The 25,522-nt window shown below is 35.8% G+C and overlaps 1 protein-coding gene across 2 annotated transcripts in view; it reads left to right on the top strand.

The window, feature by feature from the left end:
• MBOAT2 (membrane bound O-acyltransferase domain containing 2) overlaps positions 1 to 23,531 on the top strand; it is a 95,427-nt gene extending 71,896 nt beyond the window's left edge. For both annotated transcript variants that reach the window (XM_030490965.1, XM_030490966.1), the window contains 6 exons: positions 5,784 to 5,976; positions 8,290 to 8,393; positions 8,712 to 8,776; positions 13,544 to 13,676; positions 16,129 to 16,280; positions 16,844 to 23,531. In XM_030490965.1, the coding sequence (XP_030346825.1) occupies positions 5,784 to 5,976; positions 8,290 to 8,393; positions 8,712 to 8,776; positions 13,544 to 13,676; positions 16,129 to 16,280; positions 16,844 to 17,066 (870 nt within the window). In that variant the 3' untranslated portion in view covers positions 17,067 to 23,531. The remainder of the gene's footprint in view (positions 1 to 5,783; positions 5,977 to 8,289; positions 8,394 to 8,711; positions 8,777 to 13,543; positions 13,677 to 16,128; positions 16,281 to 16,843) is intronic.
• Positions 23,532 to 25,522: the final 1,991 nt, after the last annotated feature.

Here is a 25,522-nt window from a genome sequence, read left to right as displayed (position 1 = left end):
TGTGGATAAAAGCAGATTAAACTGAAGCTTCCTAACAAGCTTATATGGTAAAAAGCTGTCTTTAGATTAAAACAGTTCATGCATGATTCTTTCAAAGCATATACTGTCCATAAAGAAACGTCCTAGTAAGGCTGAAGTGCACATTTTGTCATTTGAAAGCTGAGACTTAAAAGTTCCAGCAAATTTCCATGAACGTTCTCAAATTCTATTGCTTTTTAACGTCGTCTTGCAGCAAGTAGAAAACACTCATGTAACAAACTGAAAAATAGTTATAGAACAGTTTCATTTTTCTTGCTTTGATTCATGTAGAGAAGTGTTAAAGATGGATTTTAATCTGAAGGTGTAGTAAAAGATGGAATAGCCAGAACACTGTGGCTAGTAATCCATACATTTCTTTTTTCTCTTTCTTCTGTTATTGGAAAAGAGGCCAAATACGTACACAAGTCCAGTTGATCATACCTTGCAAGAGAGATTGTATGGCTTGTTAGCTTGTGCTTTTTAAATTTTAGGGTACCAAATGCTACCTTTCCCTCTTTTCCTATTCTCTTAAATAGGAGTGTGTCAGACTTTAAAATTTGTGTCTGACTAAGATAATTATTACCTCACTTGAAAAGCAGAATTAGCATGGAAATCTTCAGATAGATAAATGGCTTTCATTATTCCAGCATCAATTACCTGCTTTCTGCTTATCTTGTGGATGACCAACTGTTGCTGGAGCAGATGAAGGCATTCCGCCCATCTAGAGGTTACCATCCCACAGCTGGGCTAACACGGAGTGCTTCCCACTAGGTTGTGTCATCTCCTTTGAATGTAGATGAGGACTCTTTGCACATTCCATTCTACTAGTCTTGTGTGGTTGTAGTAACTTGGACCAAATGAATGTAAACTAGTGGCTGGAGGATGATAACCGTTTAAATTACTCCACATGGTGACAAAGCACCTAAGCTCATAGAACTGCTGTGGAGCAAGTAGGAAAGGCAAAAGACACAGGAGAATTCCTTGCATAGGTTGGCACCTCATAGTCTACAGTCTGCATTGTTGTCTTGACAAAGTTGCAGACACATGTTTTTGCTTTTAAACATTGTATCAGTTGAGGCATCACATCTTATTATTAAAATACTATTTCTGCAGAAAAATATGTAATAAAATTACTGCAAATAAATAGAACTAATCTGGCAGTATCAGTACTTCCAGACACGCATCTACTGGTTGCCTGGTAGGACGACCTAGCTTTTTACCACATAATCTTGCTAGTAATCTGAACAAAGTCAATAGAAATAAATGTAAACCTATGATGGATTCCTCTTTCAGGTAAGTGGTTTTCCTTAAAGTAAATTGCTCCTGAAATGCTTGAAACTTTTTGCAATTTATGTTGCATTAGCTTCGACATAAAGAGAAGCTGTCTGTGCTGTTATTTCATCTCCCCACTGGTGTTAGAGAAATCTGGCTGCGTTTTGTAATACCAGTGAGTATAGTGTGCTTCTGGAGAAATATGGATAATATAATATTACTGCATTTGCTGCATCAATTAAAATATTCATTGTCTTGATCTAGAAGAATGTTTAAATACCATTAACTTCATATTAATACTTTAAATTTGTTCCTTGATTCTCATTTCAACAAGAATAAATTGTTAGGAACTCAAAAAAAAAGGAATGTAATGGGGATCAGCAAATGTGAAAGTAGTAAATGAAAAAAAAATCCTTCAGCTGAGTTACAGTAAGTTTTATTTCTTGTTAAATATAATTACATAACCAAAGTAGTTCATGGCAGCCTCCTCCTCTATACTGTGTGTTGACTGCATGATGTTAACTTGGTTTAGTATTATTGCTGTGTTCATTGCATGTTAAATGAATCAAGTCAGCGTACTAAAACTTATTTCTTATATCCCTCCTATTGTGCCTTTTTGCAAGCTATCAATTGTTGGTGCTCAAAGTGGTGTCAACTCTCAGAAATTAATATCTGTCTTTGTAAGTTTCTTTTTATTATGGCTACCCTTAAAATACAAGAATCCTGTCAGCAGATATCTGCTTTCTTGCTTATTATGCAGACTCTTCCTACAGGTTATAAAGCTCTTCCTTAGTTACCTATAATTTTTATCTGAGGTGCTAACCTCCCCAGAATAATATGCTTTAATATAGTTCAATATTGCATTGAGCTCCTTATTGATTCTTTATCAACCAAGAACAAGTCCATTCAAATAAAAGGTTTAAGATCCTTTTCTACTTTTTTGTATAATTTAAATCTATTATACATATTTATACAGTAATATATTTACAAAATCTTTGAGCTCAGTGACTCTTACATTTATTGCTTCAATTAGAAAGCTGTTCCTGAACTCCTTTCTCTTATTAGATATCTAGCTTTCAAGCTAATTATAGTCCCATCTAGTTTATGCACATTTGTTTTTGTCCTGGCACTGTTTTGTAGCTGAAGTACCAATTTCCTTTCTTAGCATTGATCATAATTCTTTTTTTTTTTTTTTTTATATATAGAGGTTATGCCCAGTTTTTGTTCATAAGAACTAAATGAGCCAGGCCTTTCTACTCTTGCTGTTGTAAAATAAAGTGTATGTTCTGCTTCATTTGAGGTCAAAGTTATCCTGCAGCTTATAGTCCTTTAATGCCTTAATGCAATAGTTATTTTCATATTTAGAAACTTGAAAGGGAAAGAAAGTTAAAGTTTACACTTTCAAATTTGTTACTTCATCCTTGTAAAAACTGACCAGCCCTCCTGTGAATGTGATCCAGTGATTACCCATTTACAGCAAAGAAGTTTAGATCACTCACCTAGTTAATTAAGCAATAGGAAGTGAATTAATGTTTTACCTAATGCATTTATATTGGTGATTGAACTATAGATTATTTTGTCAGGTGAGGACTTTTATTTGTACGTAAATGTGTTCAAAACTTGAGTGCTATAAAAAAGCCTGAGGCTATAGTTTAATAAACTATTTAGGCCAACCAAAGTATAAACTCTTGCTGAATATGCTGTCTTTGGGGTAGGGTCCGTGCAAGGTAAGGACCTTTGCTTATCCTAGTAGTCCTAACATGCTTTGTGCTACGCGGTGGTCTGATTCAGATGATTTGATCCAGCCTTAAACTAAGTTGTTATTTAAAAACAAACCAAAGGAAAACAAAAAAGCAAACCCCACACAACAACAACAAAACCAAACAGCACAACATCCCCCACCCAAAAAAAACCAATCCCAAACCTAAACAAAAACCAAAACCCAAGCCCAAACTCTGGTTTTCCACCTGACTTGTTTCTCTAATCTGACTCACTAGAAGGAAAAGGCAAAAAAACCCTTGCACTCAAGGTGAGAAGACAGGGACTGCAGCTCACAGTCTTTGTAGAAGCAGGAGATTATCTCCGTCACTGTTTGCTAAGGATGCTAATATCCCTGATACTGATCCCTGTAAGTGGGATCAGCTTGACTTAGGGGCTGAGATTTATAATTATGATTAAAGTAGTTCTTGTCCCTGCACCGAAACATTGCTGCTAAATTGCAGAAATACAGCATTTAAATATGAAATAAATAGATTAAAAAAAACCCTGGTTCCTCAGTATTTTTTTTTTTTACAAGTACAAACTAAAAATTGCCAAAATAATTTTGTTAAAAGTAGTTTATGGCAGAGCCCTGTATGCTTATTTTTTCTGAAGATGAGTTTTGTTGAAACTGATGCTTCTTCTTAAAAGAAGGGCGTTCACCTCCACAATTTAGTTAAAAACCTTCTAAGAGCTATTAAGCACATCTTGGGTTGAATAGGCAGATCGATGACTTCTATTTACCAACAGAAAAAATGGTAAATATCAGCAGTGGCAAAAGCAGTCCTTTAAACAGAGAGAACTTTACTTACAAGTTGACAAAACATATTCTGAGACTTTGTAAAAATCTTCAGATGGAAAACATCTATTTTATATGGGTAGGTTTTAACTTGAATGTTAATGTTACCAGCCTATAAATACTGTTTCTCATGGTAAATTGATTATGACTTTTAATTAAAACTTTGAAGTTAAATCCTTGCAACTGTCTTCAGAGCTTTAGGGTGATGCCTTTTGGTATTTGCAAATATCTAACTTTTGTATGTATCAAATATTGCACACCAAAGTTAAAGATTCACAATTAAAGCATCAGTGTGTTATCAGCATTATTCTCAGACTAAATCCAAAACACAGCCCTGTACCAGCTACTAGGAAGAAAATTAACTATCACAGCCGAAACCAGGACAGAAAGTCCTTACTTTGAACTCCTGTAATAGAATAAAATACTGAAATGAAGTTTGTCAGAAAGCAAGTGGAAAAGAATAATTAAACACCAGTTTTAGCTGTTAGTAGGTAGTTGCCCCTTGAATTAACCAGCTGGTTTGTTTAATTAGCTGGGTTTTCTGATCCTCTCTGAAATATCTTCTGACACGAGCCGTGTGAGAACTATGCAATATCCACAGTTGTATCTCTCACTTTTTTACAGCTTTTCCAAGTCTAATTTTTTAATCAGGTTGCACCACCACTTACATCTCGTGACTGGGTGAATTGTTGTTATCTTGGGCCTTGCAGAAATCTGTTTTCAATTGGGCACTTAATGCTCCATTCTGTATCATGGAACAGAATCACTCTTTATTTTGAAATTAGACATGTGAAGCTGCACTCTAATTGAAGCAGGATGTTACCCTTAAAAGTCTGGGCAAGTATACTGGAAGCAGGAGGGACAGAAAAAGGATTCTTGTTATCTTTTTGTTCTGATGCTTCAAATAAAAATAGCTGGATTGACTGTTTTCTCGACAAGTTCAGTGTCTGTAAAATTGAAATGTAAATTAAAACTGTAATGCTTAAATATTGATACCACTTACAGTCAGAACTTGAAAATTACATTTAAATGAACTAGCTTTCAAGCTTCTCTTTCCTAGCTGCTCGGTTAGTGTGTTACTTTAGGAGCTTGCACGGAACATGGTATCTGCCCTTGGGATGTGGATCAGACTAGTGACTGAAAGCAGTCAACGCCATGCATTATTGCTCTCTGTGTTTTTGTAATAGAACCTTACAAATGTTTTCCTAAAGATTGTTCTTTAGTGTGGCGGTTGTGGTAAAATTGTATTTTGAGAAAATCTGAGTCCAGTTCTTACCGAAACAATATATTTTTACGTGTCTGTGAGCATATGATTTGACTCCTTATAGCATGAACAGTCTAGTTGGGAAAACAGGTCTATATAGAACTGAGGTGTTTTGGCTGAAAATTCATAAACTGTTTCAGTATTTTAGTTGGTTTAGAATTCATATATTGTAATAATCTAATAGAAATGATTGATACATTGGGTTGGGCAGCAATCAAACACCTGCATTATGCCAAAGATTACTGAAAATTAACTGAAGCTTTGCCACTGTTTTTTGGAATCTCTGCAATAATTGTAGTCCTCTTGTCCTACTTTATATGCTTTGTGTTGATGTCTTATCAACTTACTTGCTTCAGTAATTTGACACTAAAATAAGAAAAAAAGATTGGGAGTTGCAAAGGGTGTTCCCATTATTGACAGGGTTTGTAGAGGCTCACTGTCGTCAGATTGGATTTGCTGTGTTTACCAGAAGTAGCAGTGCTCACGACTTCAGATAACTATTCCTTGAGCCTCTATAAAATGTTACCAACTATTTTAAAGCCAGTAGTATACATTACTGAAAAATTGGCATGTATATACATCTGTTTAGGGAAAGAGGATTATAATCTGCCTTTGTTTCCAGAAGATTAACAAAAAGGAAGCTTACAAAGTCTCCCATCTTAAACTTTTCAGATAGCTGTGGCACAGAAGCTCTTAATCTGTGGACTGTCCTTACTCTTCCACATGACAATTACAGAAACTTTGCCTGTGGAATACAACATTGATGATAACTTCAGAGCTACAGCATCATGGCCCATAAGGTTTTTCTACCTGTACGTGTCTCTTATGGCTGCCAGACCCAAGTATTATTTTGCATGGACTTTGGGTAAGTGTGTATATATTAAAAAAAATAAATGAAAGTGTATGTACTGAGTTTCATTTGAGATGCTGCACACTAAGTATGTATTAAAAAGTGACAGTGCCCTCTTGAGGCTTTAGGAAAACGTGATTACATATAAGTAGTATGAGGTATTGTCAAAGTATTTTGAATGGTGTCTCCCTTCTTGAGAAACAAAACTTTCCATAAATCTAAGCAGAGTGTTGTGACAGTGTTGCAAATGGGATCATGGTCTCCTGAACAAATCTGATTGAAACATAAGGGGTTTTTTGGAGAGTAATAATTTTATAATGAGCAATGATTTTTTGTTTCTTTTTTAAAAATATTGTGAATCTATTCTGATGTACAAGCCCTGGTTTGGTTCATTTTGGTTTGGTTTTTTATACCTTCATTTTGGCACATCTGAAAGCTTATTCTAAGCCTCTTTCTGTGGTTAGTTATCAGTAATTTGCTTGGTGTTATTCAAGCACAAAGGAAAAATATATTGAAATTCAGATATATCAGTGTTGTTAACAGTAGATGGCATTTGCAGTAGTATTTTCAGAATTTGATGGGTGATATTTCAGTTTTAGTCTTTATTCACTAAAAGTTCTAATGACTGACGGGATAACACCCATAGTCACTGTTTTAAGACTCTGAATAGATGATATAGTTTAAAGAATGTTTTGATTTTCAGGTCATGTTACTTGAAAAGTAAAACCTCAACACATACAACAGCAAAATGCTGTATTTTTGTAAACTGACATCTTGAAAGTGGCTCACAAACCAGATTTCATCAGCTTCCTCCTCCTCTCCAGTTTTAGATATTTGTTTCATAACTCTTTTGAGAGAGAATCTGTGGGAAACAATGCAATAAAGAAAGCTTTAGTGTAGCAGAGCAGCATGACTCATTTACAGCTGCTGGTTTCATTCCTGGTCAATGAATGAAGTGCTTTCAGCTTGTCTGGATATAGTAGTTCTGGGGCTTGTTGTGGAATGAAATAATTTTGCATATTGGGCTCTTATGCACCAGTATCATCGTCTGTAAAGAGTAAGAGTCATCTGAAAAATGAATAATCTTTGTTGGGTTTTTTTCTCTATAACACTTCAGATTAATTTCTCGTTATGCACTTACCAGCAGTGTAGAGCTAGCATTCCTTTGGTAAAATACTAAAGAAAATAAACTGTATCAACTCTGTACTTTTAGTTTGATAAATAGCTTTTTTTCTTTCTCCCTTCCACTTCACCTCATCTAAACTTCTAATGGTATGAGTAGAATGTGAGAGGCCATAACAGTTCTACTGGATGTTATACTTTGGAGTTATACATTACTGTTCTTTACACTGAAGAAAAGAATCTGTTAGTGAAACTAATTACTTAAAATGAATACTTACTAAAATGCTGGTTAATGAAATGAGTACTTCCTCTAGTTGTAGTCTTTGCTCTAGCTAGGAAGAGATTATGAAGTTCATGTCTTCAGCTGTTTCTAATTGAGCATAAAACCATTGTCTGGTATTTAAAGTCAACATCAGTGATATCAGATAAATAGCAGCAAGTTTTGTTGCTTTCAAAGGTGGTTTTTAAAATTGTTTTTGATGAGAAAATAACAATATTATAAATTAGCCTATATTAAATCAAGTGTCACAAAGCCCACTTCCAGACTAGTAGGTAACTGGAGAAACTAAGCTTCAGGAAAGGAACTGTTTGAGTCAATTGTTTCTTTTACTTTCCAAATACACTGGATTAATGCCTTGGGAAAGTTGTTGAGAAGAAAGGTAAATGCAAAAAAAACCACCAAATTTCTTACATATTACTATTGTAAGTTCTTTTAATATGGTAATACAAAGAAAGTAATTTCTCTTTCCTTGCTGGGTGTAATTTGAAAGATGACAATCTAATTGCAGTGCTTTAGATCATTTCTGAGCTAATAGGATGTAGCTGTGTAGTGATGACCAAAGACACACATCTGAGTGTTGAGCTGCTATCTCAAATCATTACAACCAGCCAGTGTTTCATAGTCTTGATGCATGTCATTGAGTTTGTTTTTCTGTCTAGTTGATCAAGCAAGTCTAAGTAGGTGTTATGAGAGAGAAGGGACATCTACACTGGGAAGTGCATAGAGCTACCTTGCATTCTTTAGTTTTTTAATTGAAAGCCAGTGTGTTGCTTGGATTATGTTCTGATACAGTGATCCTCAGTATTTAAAAAAACCCAAATAGCATTTTAAAATGTGATAAATATTTTTAACAAACTACATGTAGGATGCATGATTTGTAACACAGGCAGTTTATAATTAATCTGTTTCTTTTTGTTTCATTGCAGCAGATGCAATTAATAATGCAGCAGGGTTTGGTTTTAGAGGCTATGATAAAAATGGAGTGACGCGTTGGGATCTAATATCAAATCTGAGAATCCAGCAAATAGAGGTTTGTTTCTGGCTCTTTCACATGAAATACGTGCCCATGTAGGTAGTTGCTTGTAATTTCAGTAACTTTTCCTACGCGTTTTGTTCCTTGAGATAGTAAGTATGTTCTAAGTCAGAAATGACGTGTTCACACCCTTAGGAAAGGATGGAAAATAGTGTTTTGAATATGTTCTGCTTGTCAGTTGACTTCAAAAACATTTTGTGGTTATAAGTAGTTAAGTGAGTACTTTATTCAACTCATCAAAGTCAGGGGACTTTTTATAATTTATATATTTTTGTAACTTTACAATCACAGAAATAATTTGTTTTTATTTTACAGTTTTCCACAAGTTTCAAGATGTTTCTTGATAACTGGAATATCCAAACAGCTCTTTGGCTTAAAAGGTATTTATTTATTAAAGGAAAGCTTTTCTCCACTGCCATTTCTTAGATAAATATTTCTTTGAAGGTAATCTAACACTTAAAGCTAAACCTCACAAAACATCAGTTGTTTAGCAACTGCACGGGACATTCTTCTTGTAATATTTGAATTAAAGCCTCTAATTTAGAGCTTCTTTTTTAGAGTAAGTTTCTATCAGGTTATGATAGAAATTGTGTTGTTCTTCACTGGTCATAAGGAATCTAAAACTACTGATCTGTGGAGGCATCTCTTGTTTTGCTCTCTCTTCGCATTGAAAGCAGTGCATGTTGCTGTGAGCAGCAGGCAAAATGTACATCTTTAGCCTCTGGAAGCTCTGTGATGTTTTAGCCACACAGCGATATAGGAACTTCCATACATTCTGTGAGGCAACTTTCTGTGCTCCTTCCATAGTGAGTGCATGGCAAATATCAAACCCTACAATGTGCTGTTAATAAAAAATGCAAATTAATATCCCTTAGATGCACTTTTTTCCTTGTCTGGGGAACAGGTATAGTGACTACCCCGTGAACTACATCTTTCTGCTTTTACTACTATTTTGTGCTAACTCAAAAGCAAAAAAGTGTTCTTGAGTAGCACACAGGTGTGGTTTCCCTTCTCCAAGTCTCTGTTCGGTTGATCTTTTATCAATAGACACAAGTTTAACTGAGAACCCCTATCTTTGGATCATTCAGAGGACTTTATCTCTTCTCTAGGATAACTGGGAACAGAATGTTTCTTCCACCAGATTTCTTTCTAGTGTATTTAGTATTTCTTTTTCTGCTGTAGTTTCTTCCCTAAATATTTTTCTGACCGAATTAAAAACAAGCTGAATTTTATGTTGTTATTCTAGTTGGCTCAATAGGCAATAGAATCTATTGCTGGGACAGTCAGCAAAGAAGAGTTGCATGCTTGCAGGTATTGAAATGTATCATCTAATAAAGCAAGTGAGCTCTTTAGCTATTTTAAAATGCACTTTAGTTAGAGAAGAGAAGTTTATCAGTGTTAAAACTTAATAGGAAAAGGTTTTTTTGTGTTTCAAAAAACTTTCAAATCTCCTAAATGAAATGATTCTAAATGAAACTGCTTTTAGTGCTGAAGAGTAACATTTCTGTTGAAAGAAAAAAATGCAAAACAATTGCACAGGCTGACATTAAAAGATGGGAAGAAAAAAAAAATAAAGCGCCTCCTCAAGTATGTTTAAGAAGAGTGGTAGAAGAATCTGAGAGGATAGTCTAAATCCATATCGATTCTGCCACGGTGAAAGGGAGACAGGTGGATGTTTTGTTGCAACGAAAAGGTTGTTTTAATGATTATATGAGGACCATAAGTATTAATACAGAATATATATTATATTACCAGTGATCTGGTTAGTTGCAACACTGCAACAGTTTGAATAGAACACAAGCTCATGTATTACTTTAAACATCCACTTTTAATACCTCACTTATTTACCATTTATAGTAGTACCTGAAATTTAGCCATTTATCTAATGTGAAATACCAGACATCAGCATTTGTTCTGTTCTTTTCTAATACTCTCTAAAGAGAAACCAGACCATCAGAATTACAGGACTTAAACCTTGATAGAGTGTAAAAACAAAGTTAACAGACCTACAAATGATAAAGAAGTTTAATAAACATTTAATGTAGATCACAAAATACTGCAGTTCAAAGGTTACAAGCAAGCAAGTGAAAATATTTACATAGTAGCGTATATCAAAAATACATATGATGATGATGTTTTCTGACTGGGGAAGCCGTTATGTTCCTCCTCAGCCTGTTCATTCTTTTTTCCAAAGAAAATGCCTAATTCCATTTGCCTTTGATCATGTTTGCAAAACCTTTGTGGTTTTTGTTGCTCTCTTCTGGCATCTGTCCTAACTTCCTGTCTTCTTACAGTGGATGTAATACTTCTGCTACAACTTCCGAGGTCTTTCCCTGGCTTGTTACTGGCAGGGTTGAATGATTTGAGTGGATTGATTACCTACATTGTCTTTAGATAACACTCTAATACGTCGCAGTATTACATCTTTTTTGCAGCAGCATGTACTGTTGATTCATGCTCAGCTGATAATTAGTGTGTCATACTGTTCATTCATATTTGGCTACATTCTTCAGGAATGGGTACTCGTTTATATCTTCTACTTTTCTTGTTAGATGGTCTATACTTTGGACTTCATCTTGTTGATTTCAGAACATCATTCAAGTCTGTTGAGATAATTTTGGATTCTAGTGCTCTGTCTGCTAAGAAAACAACGACAACCTTGTCCAAACCACCTCCCACCCTCCCAAAAAAAAGAAGGGAAGACAAAGTGGAAAAATATACTACTCAGTCTACCACCCAAGCTAGTAATGACAGTATAGAACCAGACCAAAAGCAGTACCTTCCTGAACAGTTGATGCTCTTTCCACTTCTGGAGCAAATTATGGATAAGTTCACCTGAACTACCTGTATTTGAATAGATTTTCTCAGCCTGTCGTGATGACCATTGTTTCCTTGGTTTGCTTTTAGGAATGTCAAGTGAAGCATTTCAACACTACTTGTTATTGAAAAATCCATGGAGGAGTTTAAGCTTACTTTTTGCTCTTTGAAATCGAAGCCTAGTGAATATCTTGTCTGACTTTGGCCAGTTAAGCTCCTGAATGCTTTGCAGGGGAAAATTTGCATAAAGTAGTTAAACCAAAAAAGATTGAAGCCATGTATCAATGTTTTTAATGAGACATAATTAACCACCACTCAGTGAAATATGCATTCAGAATTAATATCGGTACTAGAACACATAACGCTTTCTACGTGTTCAGTGTTCCGGTTCAGAAAACATTTCTTAACACTCCTCTGTAACTAATCCCAGGAGTTTAAAAAGCACGCTTGTACACACACAGTTATATGCAAACTGCACTTCCAATTCCAAGGACATGTGAGATACAAAACCATCCCTCCTTTTGGAACTGTGGGCACCTGCTTGTGTGTACTGCCTGTGGGAGATGCCAGTTTTCCAGCTCTATGGGAACCTTGGATTCATGTGCCTATTAGAAAAGCATACCACGAGTTCACATGTACACAGCTGACAGGGATGAGACATTGCTCCCTGTGTATTGCATACTGCGTGATGGGCCCCTGGCTGGATCTAGGCCACTTGGTATCTACCAGGGAGGATGCTCTGCCTTGGCCAAGACAGAGGTCATGATGCTGGTGGGGCGACTTCTGTCAGTGTCAGACCAGGTTTTGATGGCTAGCATTTTGCTCCAAGATGTCTCCCTGACTTGTTGCAAATTTTCCTAATGCTTTTGTACTTTCTAGGCTGACGAATTCTTTGTGTCAAAAGTCTCTTCCACATTCCCTGGTTACTGTTTAGTCTGGCTTATGTTACTTTCCTCTCTGAGTTGGTCTGTTTTGGGCAAATGTCCTCAGATAGCTTTGTCTATTACACATGCATGCGCCTGTACCCCGATAACTCCATGTTCTCATCTTAATGGCCATTGCTAGTGGAGCCGTTGAGCTGGTACCCCGCACTGAAGACCTCATAGAATAAAGCTCTCCAGATGTATTTGACTGGAATATACTAAATCAGCAAAATACACTTTTGTTCTTCCCCTATTTAGATCTTGGCTTTTTACCTTCTTCTCTTTGACATTAACTGTATCCTTTGGGTCAGCAATCTTTTGTGTATATGGAAGTTGTAGTAAAGTAGTTACATTAGTAGTGAATGTTTCGTCCCTCTGTATCATTAGGTTGTCATCTTTGAATCATAGACATACATTCACTTCCTCTATTACTTGCTGTGTGTTTATAAAAGCCTTTTTACATGTGTCTACCTTTTTACATGTGTCTTTGGCCATTTCAGTTAAAACTCATTTTTGTATGTTAGCTTTAGATTTTTGTTCATGCATGCTTGTGGTGTTTGGTTTTGCTTCATGTTAGTGTGTATCTGTTTCCATATTTCCTATTGCTTTTTGGTTTTCAGATCATTAAAGGCATTAAAGAACTCTTGATGAAGCCATATCAGGAACTTACCATGTTTCCTATCATTCTTCCATATCACGATGGTTTGTCATTGTGTCATTTAATGTTGTCTTCTAGGAACTACCTGTTTTGGATTCATTTTTCCCTTCTTCCTTTTAGAATTTCTGACTGTAGGACCTTGCCTAATAACTCAGAGTCTCAATTTTTAAATAGCAGAGTTCAGCATTCTCCTTATTTGATATTCTCACATCCTTAGAGTCATTAATTGTAATTTCATCATCATGCTCACCTAATTGCCATACACAGATACATTTTCCACTGCAGTCTCTCCGTTACACAGTCAAACATAGTTATTTTTCCCTTCTCCTATAAGCTGCTTTCATTTTATGAAAAATATACATCTGACTCATCGCAAAAATTTGTGGGATGCTCTGCCTTACAGTGCAGCATTTCAAACACGTTCTTGGATGGCCCAAGATCCCTTATTAACACCAACACCTGTCTTTGGATGCTTGTGTATCATTTCATTATAAATAAGTACTGTATGTGGTGGCAGTGAGAATAGGTTAGCACTGAGGGGTTAAACTGGGAGCTGCGAATAGCTTCACGTATTTTCTGTAAGTCATAATGTAGCGGCAACATTATTCTATAATAGTAAGCTGCAATTGCATTGGAAATGGTGTGTTGGAGAAGAAACTACTAAAAGTATAAATGTATAATTGATGACTGGGAAGACTTTTAGTGATTTGTCTCATGTAATTTGTCTTGAATTGTCTTTGATTTGCCAGAGTGTGCTATGAGCGCGCCACCTTCAGCCCGACGATCCAAACCTTCATCCTTTCTGCCATCTGGCACGGGGTTTACCCAGGATATTACTTAACATTCTTAACAGGAGTACTAATGACACTAGCAGCACGAGCTGTGAGTACCAACCAAGTATCTTCTTAAATAATAGTAAGTGTTGTAAAAGGAAATTGGTCATGTTCTGTAGTCCAAAGATGCACTTTACAGTTGATGTACAGTCTGTTTGGTAGTGGTGTTTGCTTTTCTTAGATATGAGAGAGTGGCAATGATTAACCATGGAAAGGGGTTGATCAGTGGAAACAAGCAAGACTGTACAGAGTCTGTAAAGTCTTTGTATCATATCTTTTGTGGAAGCTCTTCCTCTGTATTAACTGATTGTGTATTGTTATGCCATGCTGAAAAGAATAATGTTATCCAAGATCATTTTGAAAAAACTTTCTGATGATGAAAAAAAATCACTGATAAGTAGCTTAAAATTTGGGAGCCAATGCTATATATTAACAGAGTCCATCCGCTCCCTAACTTCCATCCAGTACTGTTGCAAAGATGGTAACTAAAGAATGCTCCCCCTCAACCAGCAGATAAAAATCTCTCGTGCAGTTATTATCCAAAACTGGCCAGCCAGCAGTGCAGTCATATTAACGAGCCTTTGAAACTCTTATTCAGAACCATATGGAACCAGCAAATCTGCCAAGAAATCTCTCACAGTTCTGCTTGAGAAAGCTGCGAAGAACAGAGGCAGGTTTTTCAGTTTCTCAATGCAAAAGAGGAACAATCACATGTCAGCTCAGAGCAGCATAACAGACCGCTTTTCTGTTGAAAGAACCAGCAGAATGAGAAATGAAGCAGGCTGTTCTTTATTGCTCTTATAGCTAGGGGAAGGTGGTACTTCACATTTGGATGGTTACTTACAGTAATAAAACAGACACTCCTCTTTATTCCCAAAGATGTGGGTATAGTCCTTGTCTGACAGAATTGACTCCTTTCTTTACAATAGTTATAGCTCTCTTCTCCTTTCCAGACTTTTTCACAGTGAAATTTGACATTTGTCAGCTAGGGACTGGTGCAAAAGCCAAGGTTCAGGGACAGAAGACACTACACAGGTAGAAGTTGTTGTGTTCTTTCAGTAAGATGAGTCCGCTAAATCGGAGTGCTCACTGCACCTCGTTCTGGGCTTTGCTAGTAAGTCAATACAACCCACATTGATTGCATCAATCAATAGGCTATATTGAATAAAAATATTTTGAGTTCCATGTTAACAGGTACTTAGTATTAACTGATGAGATAGGGTGGAGGTACTCCAGCATGTTTACCTCTACTAGCCTTTAACTGCAAAGTTTAGCAGCTCCGATCCACATTATTTTCTCCTGTCATGCCTATGAATGTGTTCAACTCATTTTACAGCCTTTAATCATTACACATTTCATAATCAGGTGTTACTAGGGGTAATTATAGATTTAACCTTGAAAGTTGTCCTTCAAGTGCTAAAATACCAGATTTCTCTACAAGAAAATCTGACGAACTTCATCCAGGTTTTACAGAACTCAGGAGCAAGTCATTGCACGTGACCATAGCAGAAAACTGGGGGGAGATGGCAGGATGAAAGGAATGTGGCTAGAATTACTTCTACAGGTGAATTTGGGTAAGGAGGACAGGAAGACTAAAAAAGGTTTTTAACATCAAGAATGAAATCAGCAGGAGCTAGCCTTGGATATATTCTTCTGAACGAGGAGTTCTAGAGAAACTGAAGATTGGAGAAGCTAAACTGTATACTTTGGTGTGCAACTTTTCAGAATGCAGGTGACTGGAAGGTGGCAGCTGCACAAAGCTCAAATAAGAGTGTCAGAAAATAGGAGTGTGAGCAAGGGTGACAGTTCATTTGAAGGAAGGAGGGATGAATATCTACTGGTGTCTTTCTAATTTTAGACTTAAATATAACTGAACCCAAACCAGTGTGGGTTTTGGATGTTTTTTAATACCTTCAGTATTCCATTGTTCGCGCAGAATTTTACGAACAAAAGACTCAGCATAGAAAATTGAGTAATTTTATAATAGTCTCCTTGATGCTAGTAGTTGTTGAGACTCCTGAAATATGTCATTAGACCTAATGTTTTGTATATTCTGATTTATACCCTACTTCTCCTAAAATGCATCTTATTAGCAAGTACGTGAAAAAGGCTTACCATATACAAGCTTTCAACAGAAGCACTCTGGCTTTCGTTTACTCCAACACTCTATTTACAGAATGGCTTGATGGGATAGAATGTCTGCCTCATTCAGACAAGCAGTCCAAAGTAGCATTGGATTTAGGGGGGATTCACTTAAATTCTGCTTAAATTCATAAATACTTACATTCCTGTGCTGGATGAAGCATGCTGTCCTAAAAGGCAGGGAACCTGAACTGATTCCTATTAAAGTTGATGGGCATTTTGGATAGTTCAAAGATGCTTGACCAAGCTGTAGCATTTAAATTCATTCTATGAATTTTGTGGAAGCGCAGCAAACTCTGTACAGTAAGATAGCTCTTCAAGTTATTCCTAAGCTAACTTGCTATTATCTGCTTTTTCAGATAAGAAACAATATCAGACACTATTTTGTTGACTCTCCTGCTGTTAAACTATGTTATGATATTGTAACGTGGATGGCAACTCAAGTAGCAATAAGTTACACAGTCGTGCCATTTGTACTGCTCTCTGTAAAACCCTCTATCACCTTTTACAGGTAAGCACATTCTACCTATTTCCTTTTTCTTGTATTTTCTGTGGCATCAGATTTCTGAAGCTTTTTTGGCAAAAATTACAATTGATTTGTTAGCTGAGCAAACCGTATTTCTGTTCTAGTGCTCAAACAGAGTTTGTGTTGTGAGAAACCAGAAAGTGCTCTCGTTTTCCTGTTATAATGGACTTCTATTTCCTGGAGCTGGGGGGGAGTGGGGAGGGAGAAAAACCAAAAACAAAACCAGAGAGCACCTTTGGGATTACTGTGTGCACTTGAACGGTTTTATAGTGAGACTAGATAATGACTTCCCAAAAGTAACTTGTAAAAAAAAAAAAAGAAAAGTTGAAAGCAGACTTGTATTCACTTTACATCTCTGTTACAGCACCACGTACTATGAGGGAAGACTTACTTTCTGATTTCCCCTATATTACTTTTCTTAAAGGAAATATTAATATCTTCCTGTCTTACGTGCAAATAATGCAAGTAGGTTTTGACAGTGTATTCCTTAAGTATCCTGTGAGAGTGGTTCAAGTTTTACTGAATTACTATTTTTGTTTGGTTTTTAGCTCCTGCTATTTCTGTCTTCATATTGCCAGCATCCTGGTGTTGTTGGTATTTCCACTGAAAAGAACTCAAAAAGGAAGTAAAAGGCATGAAAACGTCCAGCCCGTTTGGTCCAAAAAACTAGAAGAAGAAAATCTTTTGCAAAAGAACAGTTATTCCACAACAAATAATAGTTTCAGTCAGAAGCAAGAAATAACCTGCAGATATCAAGCATTGAAACAGTGATTGAGGAAATACTATGATGAATATATTTTGTATGTTTTCAGAAACCCATTTTTAGCACCTTTTAAAGGGGTTTGTATTTGTTTGCAAAGATGTTTAGTAAGAAAAGAATGCATTACCTACCTAGGAAAATCACATACAATAGCAAGACTGGAAACAAAACAAAATAACCCCTCCCATGCCATGTCCCTGTGGGTCACGCCTTATATGAAGATATTACCATTATTTCAATGGGCACTCAGGACTTGCAACGTATGTCCATAGGGTCATATGTGTGCCCTTTGCTGAATGTACGTTGTATCCCAAGGCACTGATGGGGTGGAATAAAATTGTGTCAATCTAGGATTAACAAATGGAAATGGATTTTTCCAAATGAATGACTTGCCTTAAACCCTCTATTTACTGAAATATTGTTTCTAAGTGGGTATTTTCAAGTTTGATTTTATGTGGAAAGCGTATTTCAAATATATAATACTATATGCTATAAAGAAGATAAAAATAGGAAACGCAAAGTCATTAGAAGGCATTTGAATCTTTAAAAGAGAATTGCAATAAGCATCTCAGTATTTGGAGGGTTTTCTTAAAGTATCTCAAACTATTACAGTACATTACAGAACTGTAAACATTACTGATGCCAAATTATAGTTAGGTTTCTTTGATAAAGAGTATAATTACACATAGCCCTTCTGAATGGATTAACAAAAAGTAAAGCACCTAAAGGTTCACATTTTCTAGGGCTTGATAGCCCTAATCTAGGTTTCTTTTACTTTCAAGCACTTAAAACCAATAAATCACTGCCAGGTGGGCTTTGCAGCTAGAGAAGGCAGATGTAGGACACAGAACCCAATGTGCAAGCACCAGGATTTCAACGAAAGTGCATTTTTACTCTTAAATAGCAGAAATACTTGTTCTAGAATAGAACTGTTTTACAAAACATGATTTTTAATACTTATTTTCAATTTTCAGGCATACAGCAGTTAGTTGATGCTTTCTGTATAAAGCAGTGAAATTACCTTGAGCCCTAGTGCAAACATGGTCAAACATGAAATTGCTATAATAACCAGTTTCTGTATACTTGATAATTGATGGCCCTTTATCCAAAGAAGTATATGAATTTGAGGAAAAGCTTTTTCTTCAAATTAGAATTTTAGATGCAAAGTTCACATCTCATTTGTCAGTGACATAATGAAAGAAAGAAATCCTTCAGAATAGCTGATTTACTGAATCATGGAAATGTGTCTAGGGAATAATTCAGTGGTTATATCTATTCCAGACCATTTATTGTGACGGTGGTCCCTGCTAGAGTACTACTGTTAAAGGGCTACATTTTAATTCTTTATATTCTGTATTTTCATATAATTTTTTTAAGTAAACACAAACTGTTTATCTACATGTTTTTTTTTCTTTTAGCTTTAAAACTGACACAAAATACTACCAGAGAAAAATAATGCAGCTTGTTGATTAATAACCTACAAATGAATGAGGAGAAAAATTTTGTCATAATATTTTGAACCTTAAACTTTTTATCAAATATCTGGTACTAATGGGGTCAATAATCTTAGTATCAGAAGTGCAATGATGGTCCTCAGATTTGGGGATACTACCATGCAAAAAGAGTCACAGTATTTCTGGCTTATTCTCTCAAGATCCAGATCCGAAGTCAGGTCAGAGTTGTTTCCTTGCTGTGCTAGTTCTCTGGCCTTCGGCTCCTTGCCTAAAACTCCAGGAGGATAACATACCTTTTCCATAAGTATAGGTTAGTGCTAATTAACCTACACAATTAGAAAGGGGGAATTAAATATGAGAGTGGATGAGTCTGTTCAGATGAGCAGGGATGTTTGTTGTTTCAGTGACAGCTGTGTTATCTTTAAGATAAAATAATTTGACGCCTAAATCCTTACTTTCCTTACCCAAGTAGACCTCCCGTTACATGGGGTCGTGGTTGTCACATGCCTCTTTGACATGGAGTTGTGGGGCTTTTTTTCTGTTGGTTATCAGTAAGGGCACACTAATTTATGTTTGATTATCCTTAGTTAGATACAGAATCAGGAAAGATATTTTCCCCCTTTCTGTTCCTGAAGGGACATTTACATAAAGTAAGAAATTAGAATTGCACATTTCTGAGGGGGTGAGCAAAGTTGGGGTTGATTCTTTCAGCATTTGTTGCTGTTGATCTTAAATTCGTTTGTGGTGCAGCCTACGTATCTACCCAAACAAGCACTTTTGAATGCCAGTACATCATCTAATGTGCCATTAGTTTCCCATTAATGTTCTGGTACTCTCGTTTTGCGTGCGTGCCCATGTGTGTGGTGGAGGCTTACTAATTCTTCATTCTGAAATACGAACATAGTTGTAAGTGCTCCCAGAAGATAGGCAGGTTTAGGATAGTGAAGGCTTGTACTTCAGCGTGAGTGGATTCACAGGAACAGTTTTGTTTAGAACTTTTGTATGTGGGGAAGTTAAACCAGCTAAGAAAATAAGTACATTATTTAGTCAGGCACAAGGGGTAAGATATATGGGTTTCAAAATTAGATATGACTTTTTTCTTCATGATTTGAACCCCTTAAATAATTGCAATACAAGAAAATTATGGCAGTTAATTAGTTCTGGACAGAATTTATTTTGAAGTGTAGTGTCCTAGATTTTACCCTTTAAATGGCATCGCTGAATATAAAAGTACTTTGAACCAAAACCTGCTCTTCATGCAAATAAAGTCTCTTGGGGACTATGGAAAGAGGTTTTTCTGTTCTAATGGCAGCACTCTGATTTCAGTCAAACTGGGGTTTTGTTGTTGCTCTCCCTCTGCTTTACTAGTTTTCTGCCTTGCTATCACACTGGATCTTTTTATCCATCCAAAGCCGAGAGCAGCCAGCCCCGATGCTTTAGATAATTTTTAGATTTTACACACATCATTTTATAATACTGAATTTGAAAAGATGGTGGTGATTTACTATTGCTCTTGCTGAGAAAAACGGGAAAAAGTAAATTTCCTAGAAAAGTTTTGGGCATGAAGGAAAACATGGTTTTAAGTGTTCTTTCACTTATTAACTAACATATATCCAAAAAGTAAAAGTGTTTTCTGTATTGCAGGTCAGCACATTATGAAAAGTAAATACAACATATCATTCATAATTTTATGGTGCTTTGCAGATATTTGCCTATTGTGAACAATTCATTCAGGCACTTAATGAGTTAATGTTAGTAAATGTAGTAACCCTGATAGTAACTATTTGCTTGTGTAACCTTTTTTAACCTTTATGATTCTGTATTAATGAAAGAGTTATATTTAAATAATACTGTCAGTGGTGCCTACTACTGTTGTAATCGGGAAGGCTTTGTTAGCTTTACAGTTACAGGTATGCCCTTATTCAGGAAACTTATTCTTCCATGGCCATTCCTTAAGTTGACATGTAGACAAGGTTTCAGTAATAGGTGACATTTTAAAATATATTACCATGTAAAAATATTGGTATGCATTTCAATATGCTCTTGATAAGAATTCATATTAGTGAGAAGACTTTACAAAGAGATATTTGTACATTCCCTGCTCTACACTGACTTGTGGTAGGAGTTTTACCAGTAAGTATATTATTTATTAGAAAAACTTTACACTGAAATAACTTGTTTCTCCTGTGGGAATAAGTCATATGAATATAACTGCTATGCTTGTATGACAGGATGCACAGTAGGTAGTTGTGCCTCTTTTGATGGCATTGATTCGGTTAGTGTTAAAATGTCCTCTGATGCAGAGGAGACCCTTATGAGATCTTCACATCCTGTCAAATTCATATCAAAAGTAATTTTAACAGAGTCTGAATTTTTCTCTCGGAACCTTTGCAAACAAATTGTTGACAATTTGTTTAAACATGGTCCAATGTGTCCTCACATTCACCTGCAAATGTGTCACAGTTGCTTACATGTAAACTTTCACGTGCTCAACTTTCTAAGTTGGCCTTAAATGAGAAATTTAAAAGCACAAGTTATTAATTTAGGCTTTCATTTCCCCTGTCCTTAAGTCTTTCACTTTGTAATTCTCATTGAATTCTGAAATCAGGTTTGAGAAGTTTTTTCATTTTCAATGACAATTTGGAAATACTGGCATTTGTATTGAAAAGTGATCAGTGTTAGAAAAACAGATGGAAATAAATTTAAGGATTTTTGATATGAAGCAGACTCTGAAGTATAAAAAATATATAATGGTTCTGTGCTGATTCATCACAGTATTTCACTACATGATTAGCCTTTATTTGTGTATTTAGCTCCAGTAACACTTTGAACAGCACTTGGAAGTATTTTTTAATTTCCTGGTAAAAAAATCAATTGGCTATATCTATTTAAAGTTGAAAAAGTATTTAAATGCTATGCTAAATAATTATCTAAGCAGATGCTCATGTGAATTGAGCCTGCTCTCATTAGATTACCAAGTGAATTGAGCTGGATTTCATTAGATTACCAGATCTAATATATATATCTAATATCTAAGCTAGTTTGCACTGTTGGTCTTGATCATGTTCATAGTCATGGTGGAAAAGCTGGCTGTGAAGAAGCCTCTGCTAAGAAACATCCATCAGTGGCTGGGAGGATTTGCGTTCCTGGAGGGAGCTAACCATATATGTAGAGCTTGACAGAGGATCTGCTTGCTTGTTACCCAGGCTGCAGCCACTCTATGGTACACCTGCCTGGATTTTTTGATGTGTTTGCTGGTTTAATCAAGACATTGGGCAAACATCATGAAATCCAGGCATCCACAGTCACCCTGCCATATTACAACTGCAAATACTGCAACAGTTGATTATTATGGTCAAAACTAAATAAAAAAAAAAATAAAATCTTGTTTTGAGATCAGCTTTTCGTATATTTTTTACAAAATCTAATTATTAACTGTATCGATTTTTATCCCATTAAGTATTTAAAGATATTTTTGCTCATTTTGGCTATATAAATGTGCAAAAGCAAATTTTGGCACTTCAGCATCATCTGTGCATTAGCTGTGTGTCCAGTGACTTAGGTCTGGTTTTGGTTTTAGACATTTTTAGAATTTTCTAAATCCATGTATATGTCCATATAAACATTGTGTGAACTTTATGAATTAACAAACTGAAGTTACATACAGTGTGCATAAATACACTTAAAGTAGGCCATGTCGGTATCTACATGAGGCTAGTGTTGCGCCTTCTGGTTCTGTAGTGCATCTGCTGAAGGTTCCTGGGCTCTGCTCTCAGAGTACTAACCTTACTGCTTCCTGAAGTGAAGATAGAATCTGTTGGTTACACTCTAAGTGGAAAGTAAAGGGCTGCTTTTACTCTGTTGCAAACCAACTCTTACGGGATATTCTGCTGCAGGCTATGAGTACAGAACTCGACTTCAGATACATGACTGAAATCTGAGAGCCACTTTCGGAGGAAACTTTATATTAAAAGTGGCTCGGTTCAGCACCTTATTCCAGGTGAACCTCTTGGCAAAAGAGACATCTGCACAATCTTCCTTCCTTTTGTTCTCTGAGGGAGAAATGCCCCAAGCTGGATTTTAATTTAGGTTTCACTACACTGTCATATGAACAGATAGCTGTGATCCATGCTCTAGTTGGATTAGGCTTCCAAACTGTGACGATGTAATCTAAAACAAAGAGAAACAGGGTGCCCAAAGACCAGTGATCAGGATAGTGCAACACTACGTATTAAAGGTGCAACAATCTTTTGTCACAAAAAGTTAAGGAGTATTTGCCTATGCATATTTTGCCTTTCTATGTGTTTGAGTTCTCTTTACATCTTTTCTTTGTACCTTCTTTTGCCCGGTGGTGTTGACTATTCCTACGGAGAATCTTCTGACGTGTCTTACTGTGACAAAGGCGTCAAAATGGTACAATAGTAATTAGGTAGTTATTCTTAAATCCCAGACCTCAGTTGTGTTCTAGATCAGTTAGAGAACATTCAAAACGTGTTGAATGAAAAATAGTGTAAGATGGGTAAATATAGCATTGTTCAAAGATGTTGTACTAAGTTATTCAATTTAAGAATTTAAAATATGGAAATTGTTTCTCTCCTGCCTTGGTTACAGATTGAAGGGAATAGTTTTACCTCAATGCAGAAGTAGTTATGCCTACAACCACCCATACGTTAAGGTGAGAAAACACCCCTCAAAGTGGATAGCTACAGTATTCCTAAATTTGCCTTTCCTGGTTCAGATTATAATGCATTGTCAGTGAATTTCATTTTTATTATTCCAAAATATATATTTTTTAAAAAGTGTTATTTTTCAACAGATCCATAAACTAAGTGTTGGTGTATGGTAAAATTAAAATACCACTGTTAGTTACACTGTGATTGTGATATTTTAATAATTACTTATTTCTAATTTGTCTCAGCAGTGCTGCAGAAGCAGCATGCTGTTATGTTTTAAAGGTGTTTTTAACTTGCCTATAAATGTTTTTTTCTAATTTGTGTCTTTAAATCTAATTAAACTGTAGTTTAAAAAAAAGTGAACTTGTTTTTCTAAATTCTTTGGTGTCTGTCTTTTAATGAGTGCTAAAGAGCAGAAGTATTTTAATGCAGTTTCTCCTTTTAGGTTATTAAACATTATGATGCATGCATTTACATGCATGTACTCTGTTATTTGGAGTGTTCTATTTTAAAATTGCTTTTTTCATTTGTTTTTTAGAGCTTATATATAAATATATGTATATAATTATTTTCCAGTAGAGCTGGTAAATAGAATTTCAAGTCTGGCCTCTTGCTACTGGAGAAAGGTACTTACTCAACTTTAAACCCTCCACCTCAAAGCATATATCTCATGTGCACTTCTTCTGAATATGACAGCTCAGGCATTTTTAACTTGAGAAATGGAAACCACATAACTAACAAGTCAAAATCAGCGTTTTGAACAAGCTGGTGCCTTAATTGGTGATTCTGAAGAAGCAGGACTAAATGTGTACCATACATGTGCATTTTCTTGCTTTTGCAAACTTTACTAGGACTCCACTGTGGTGGTTTCTGTTGGCTGGTGACAGTATGCTAAAGCAGGCGGAGACTCCTTCACCTACAGGTTCTTTACAATGTGTGTTTAGATTATTACAGAAAAGAAGGGGTATTATATGTCACTACTAAACAAGGGCTGTTTCCGTCACTTCCTGTCTCATACTGAGTAATTTTCTCTCTTCTCTTGATCTAGTATTAATTCAGCTTCAGTGCACACCTTGTAAAGCCAATGTAATGTTGTGAAGGCATCCTTACAAAGATCTGTTTCTTCGAGTACAGAGGAATGGATGAAAAGTATCTTTATGAACTAAACATTACTGCATTTAATGAAAAAATAATTTGAACAGATTAAGGTAAAAAGTAGCTTTCTGCTACTACTTCAGGATTATAAAATGTTGATGAATCTGATTATTCTTATGACGGAAATTTTTAACTCTGCTCTTTTAGGTACTGAACAGAAAGAGTCCTGATTAAGAATATCCCGGAGCCAGCACATATTTTCTTGTGCCTATAATTAACTTAATTCCATCTGAGTAACTTCCTGATAACGTGCAGGATGTTTCTGTATAGAATACAGAAGTAGTTCTAGGGGAATATGTCTTTGGCCTTCTTGCTATAGAAGAGTTGGAGATCTGTGCCCTCAGAAAGGTCTGCCAGTACATCTTAGAGATATTCCTAGGATGCTCATATAGAGTAGCAAAAGAGTGGTTTCTCTCTGTGGGTTACTCGTTATCTTTCCAAACTAGATAAACCATGACAGTAAAAGGACTCTCCACATTTTCGTTCTAGTTATTCTGCTGTCATAAAAATAACATTTAAATACAAATCAAGCACGAGATTAAAGAAAAAAACAAACGACCAAACAACACACTCCTGTATTACACATACTTAAAGCAGTATTTTCCTAGGGATTTCCTGATGGGATACCTAAATGACTTGACTGGTGATTAATAACTCATTTCATGAGGGAGAATTCCATGCCAGCTTCCCTTTTGTTTGAAATTGGTGGTCTTTGTGTCAGATTCTCCTGGTTTGCCCTCCATTGCTTACTTTAACATTTGGGTTTTTACACAGTAACATGGCTGCCCATGTACTCTACCCCGTAACAGCCTCTTCCCATATTACTGCTTTTGTCTGATGGCAAAAATAGGCATGTTACATGGCTGTGATTTTGATCAATTTAAGCTGAGAAAATTGGAGGAAGGAAAGAAAATGCTTTTAAGTATGACAGTAATTATAATCAGAATAATAAGATTATTAATAATTAAAGCACAGCAATATTTTTTAATTTATATTTCTATTGGGTAATGTTGAAATCTGAAATAGTGGGGCAATTATGTGCCTGAGACAAGCTCGTTTACTGTGGCAGCTAAACTTTTTATCTGTTTAAAAACTAAAAGATCAAAAATCATACATCTGCTATGAGGGAGCCTAAACAGAAAGGTTAAGAATTACTTGAAAAATGTACTTACTGGGGGTTTTGTG

The sequence above is a fragment of the Strigops habroptila genome, chromosome 6 (assembly GCF_004027225.2).
Source record: "Strigops habroptila isolate Jane chromosome 6, bStrHab1.2.pri, whole genome shotgun sequence".
Lineage (NCBI taxonomy): Eukaryota > Metazoa > Chordata > Aves > Psittaciformes > Psittacidae > Strigops > Strigops habroptila.
This window is presented reverse-complemented; position numbering and strand designations above follow the sequence as displayed.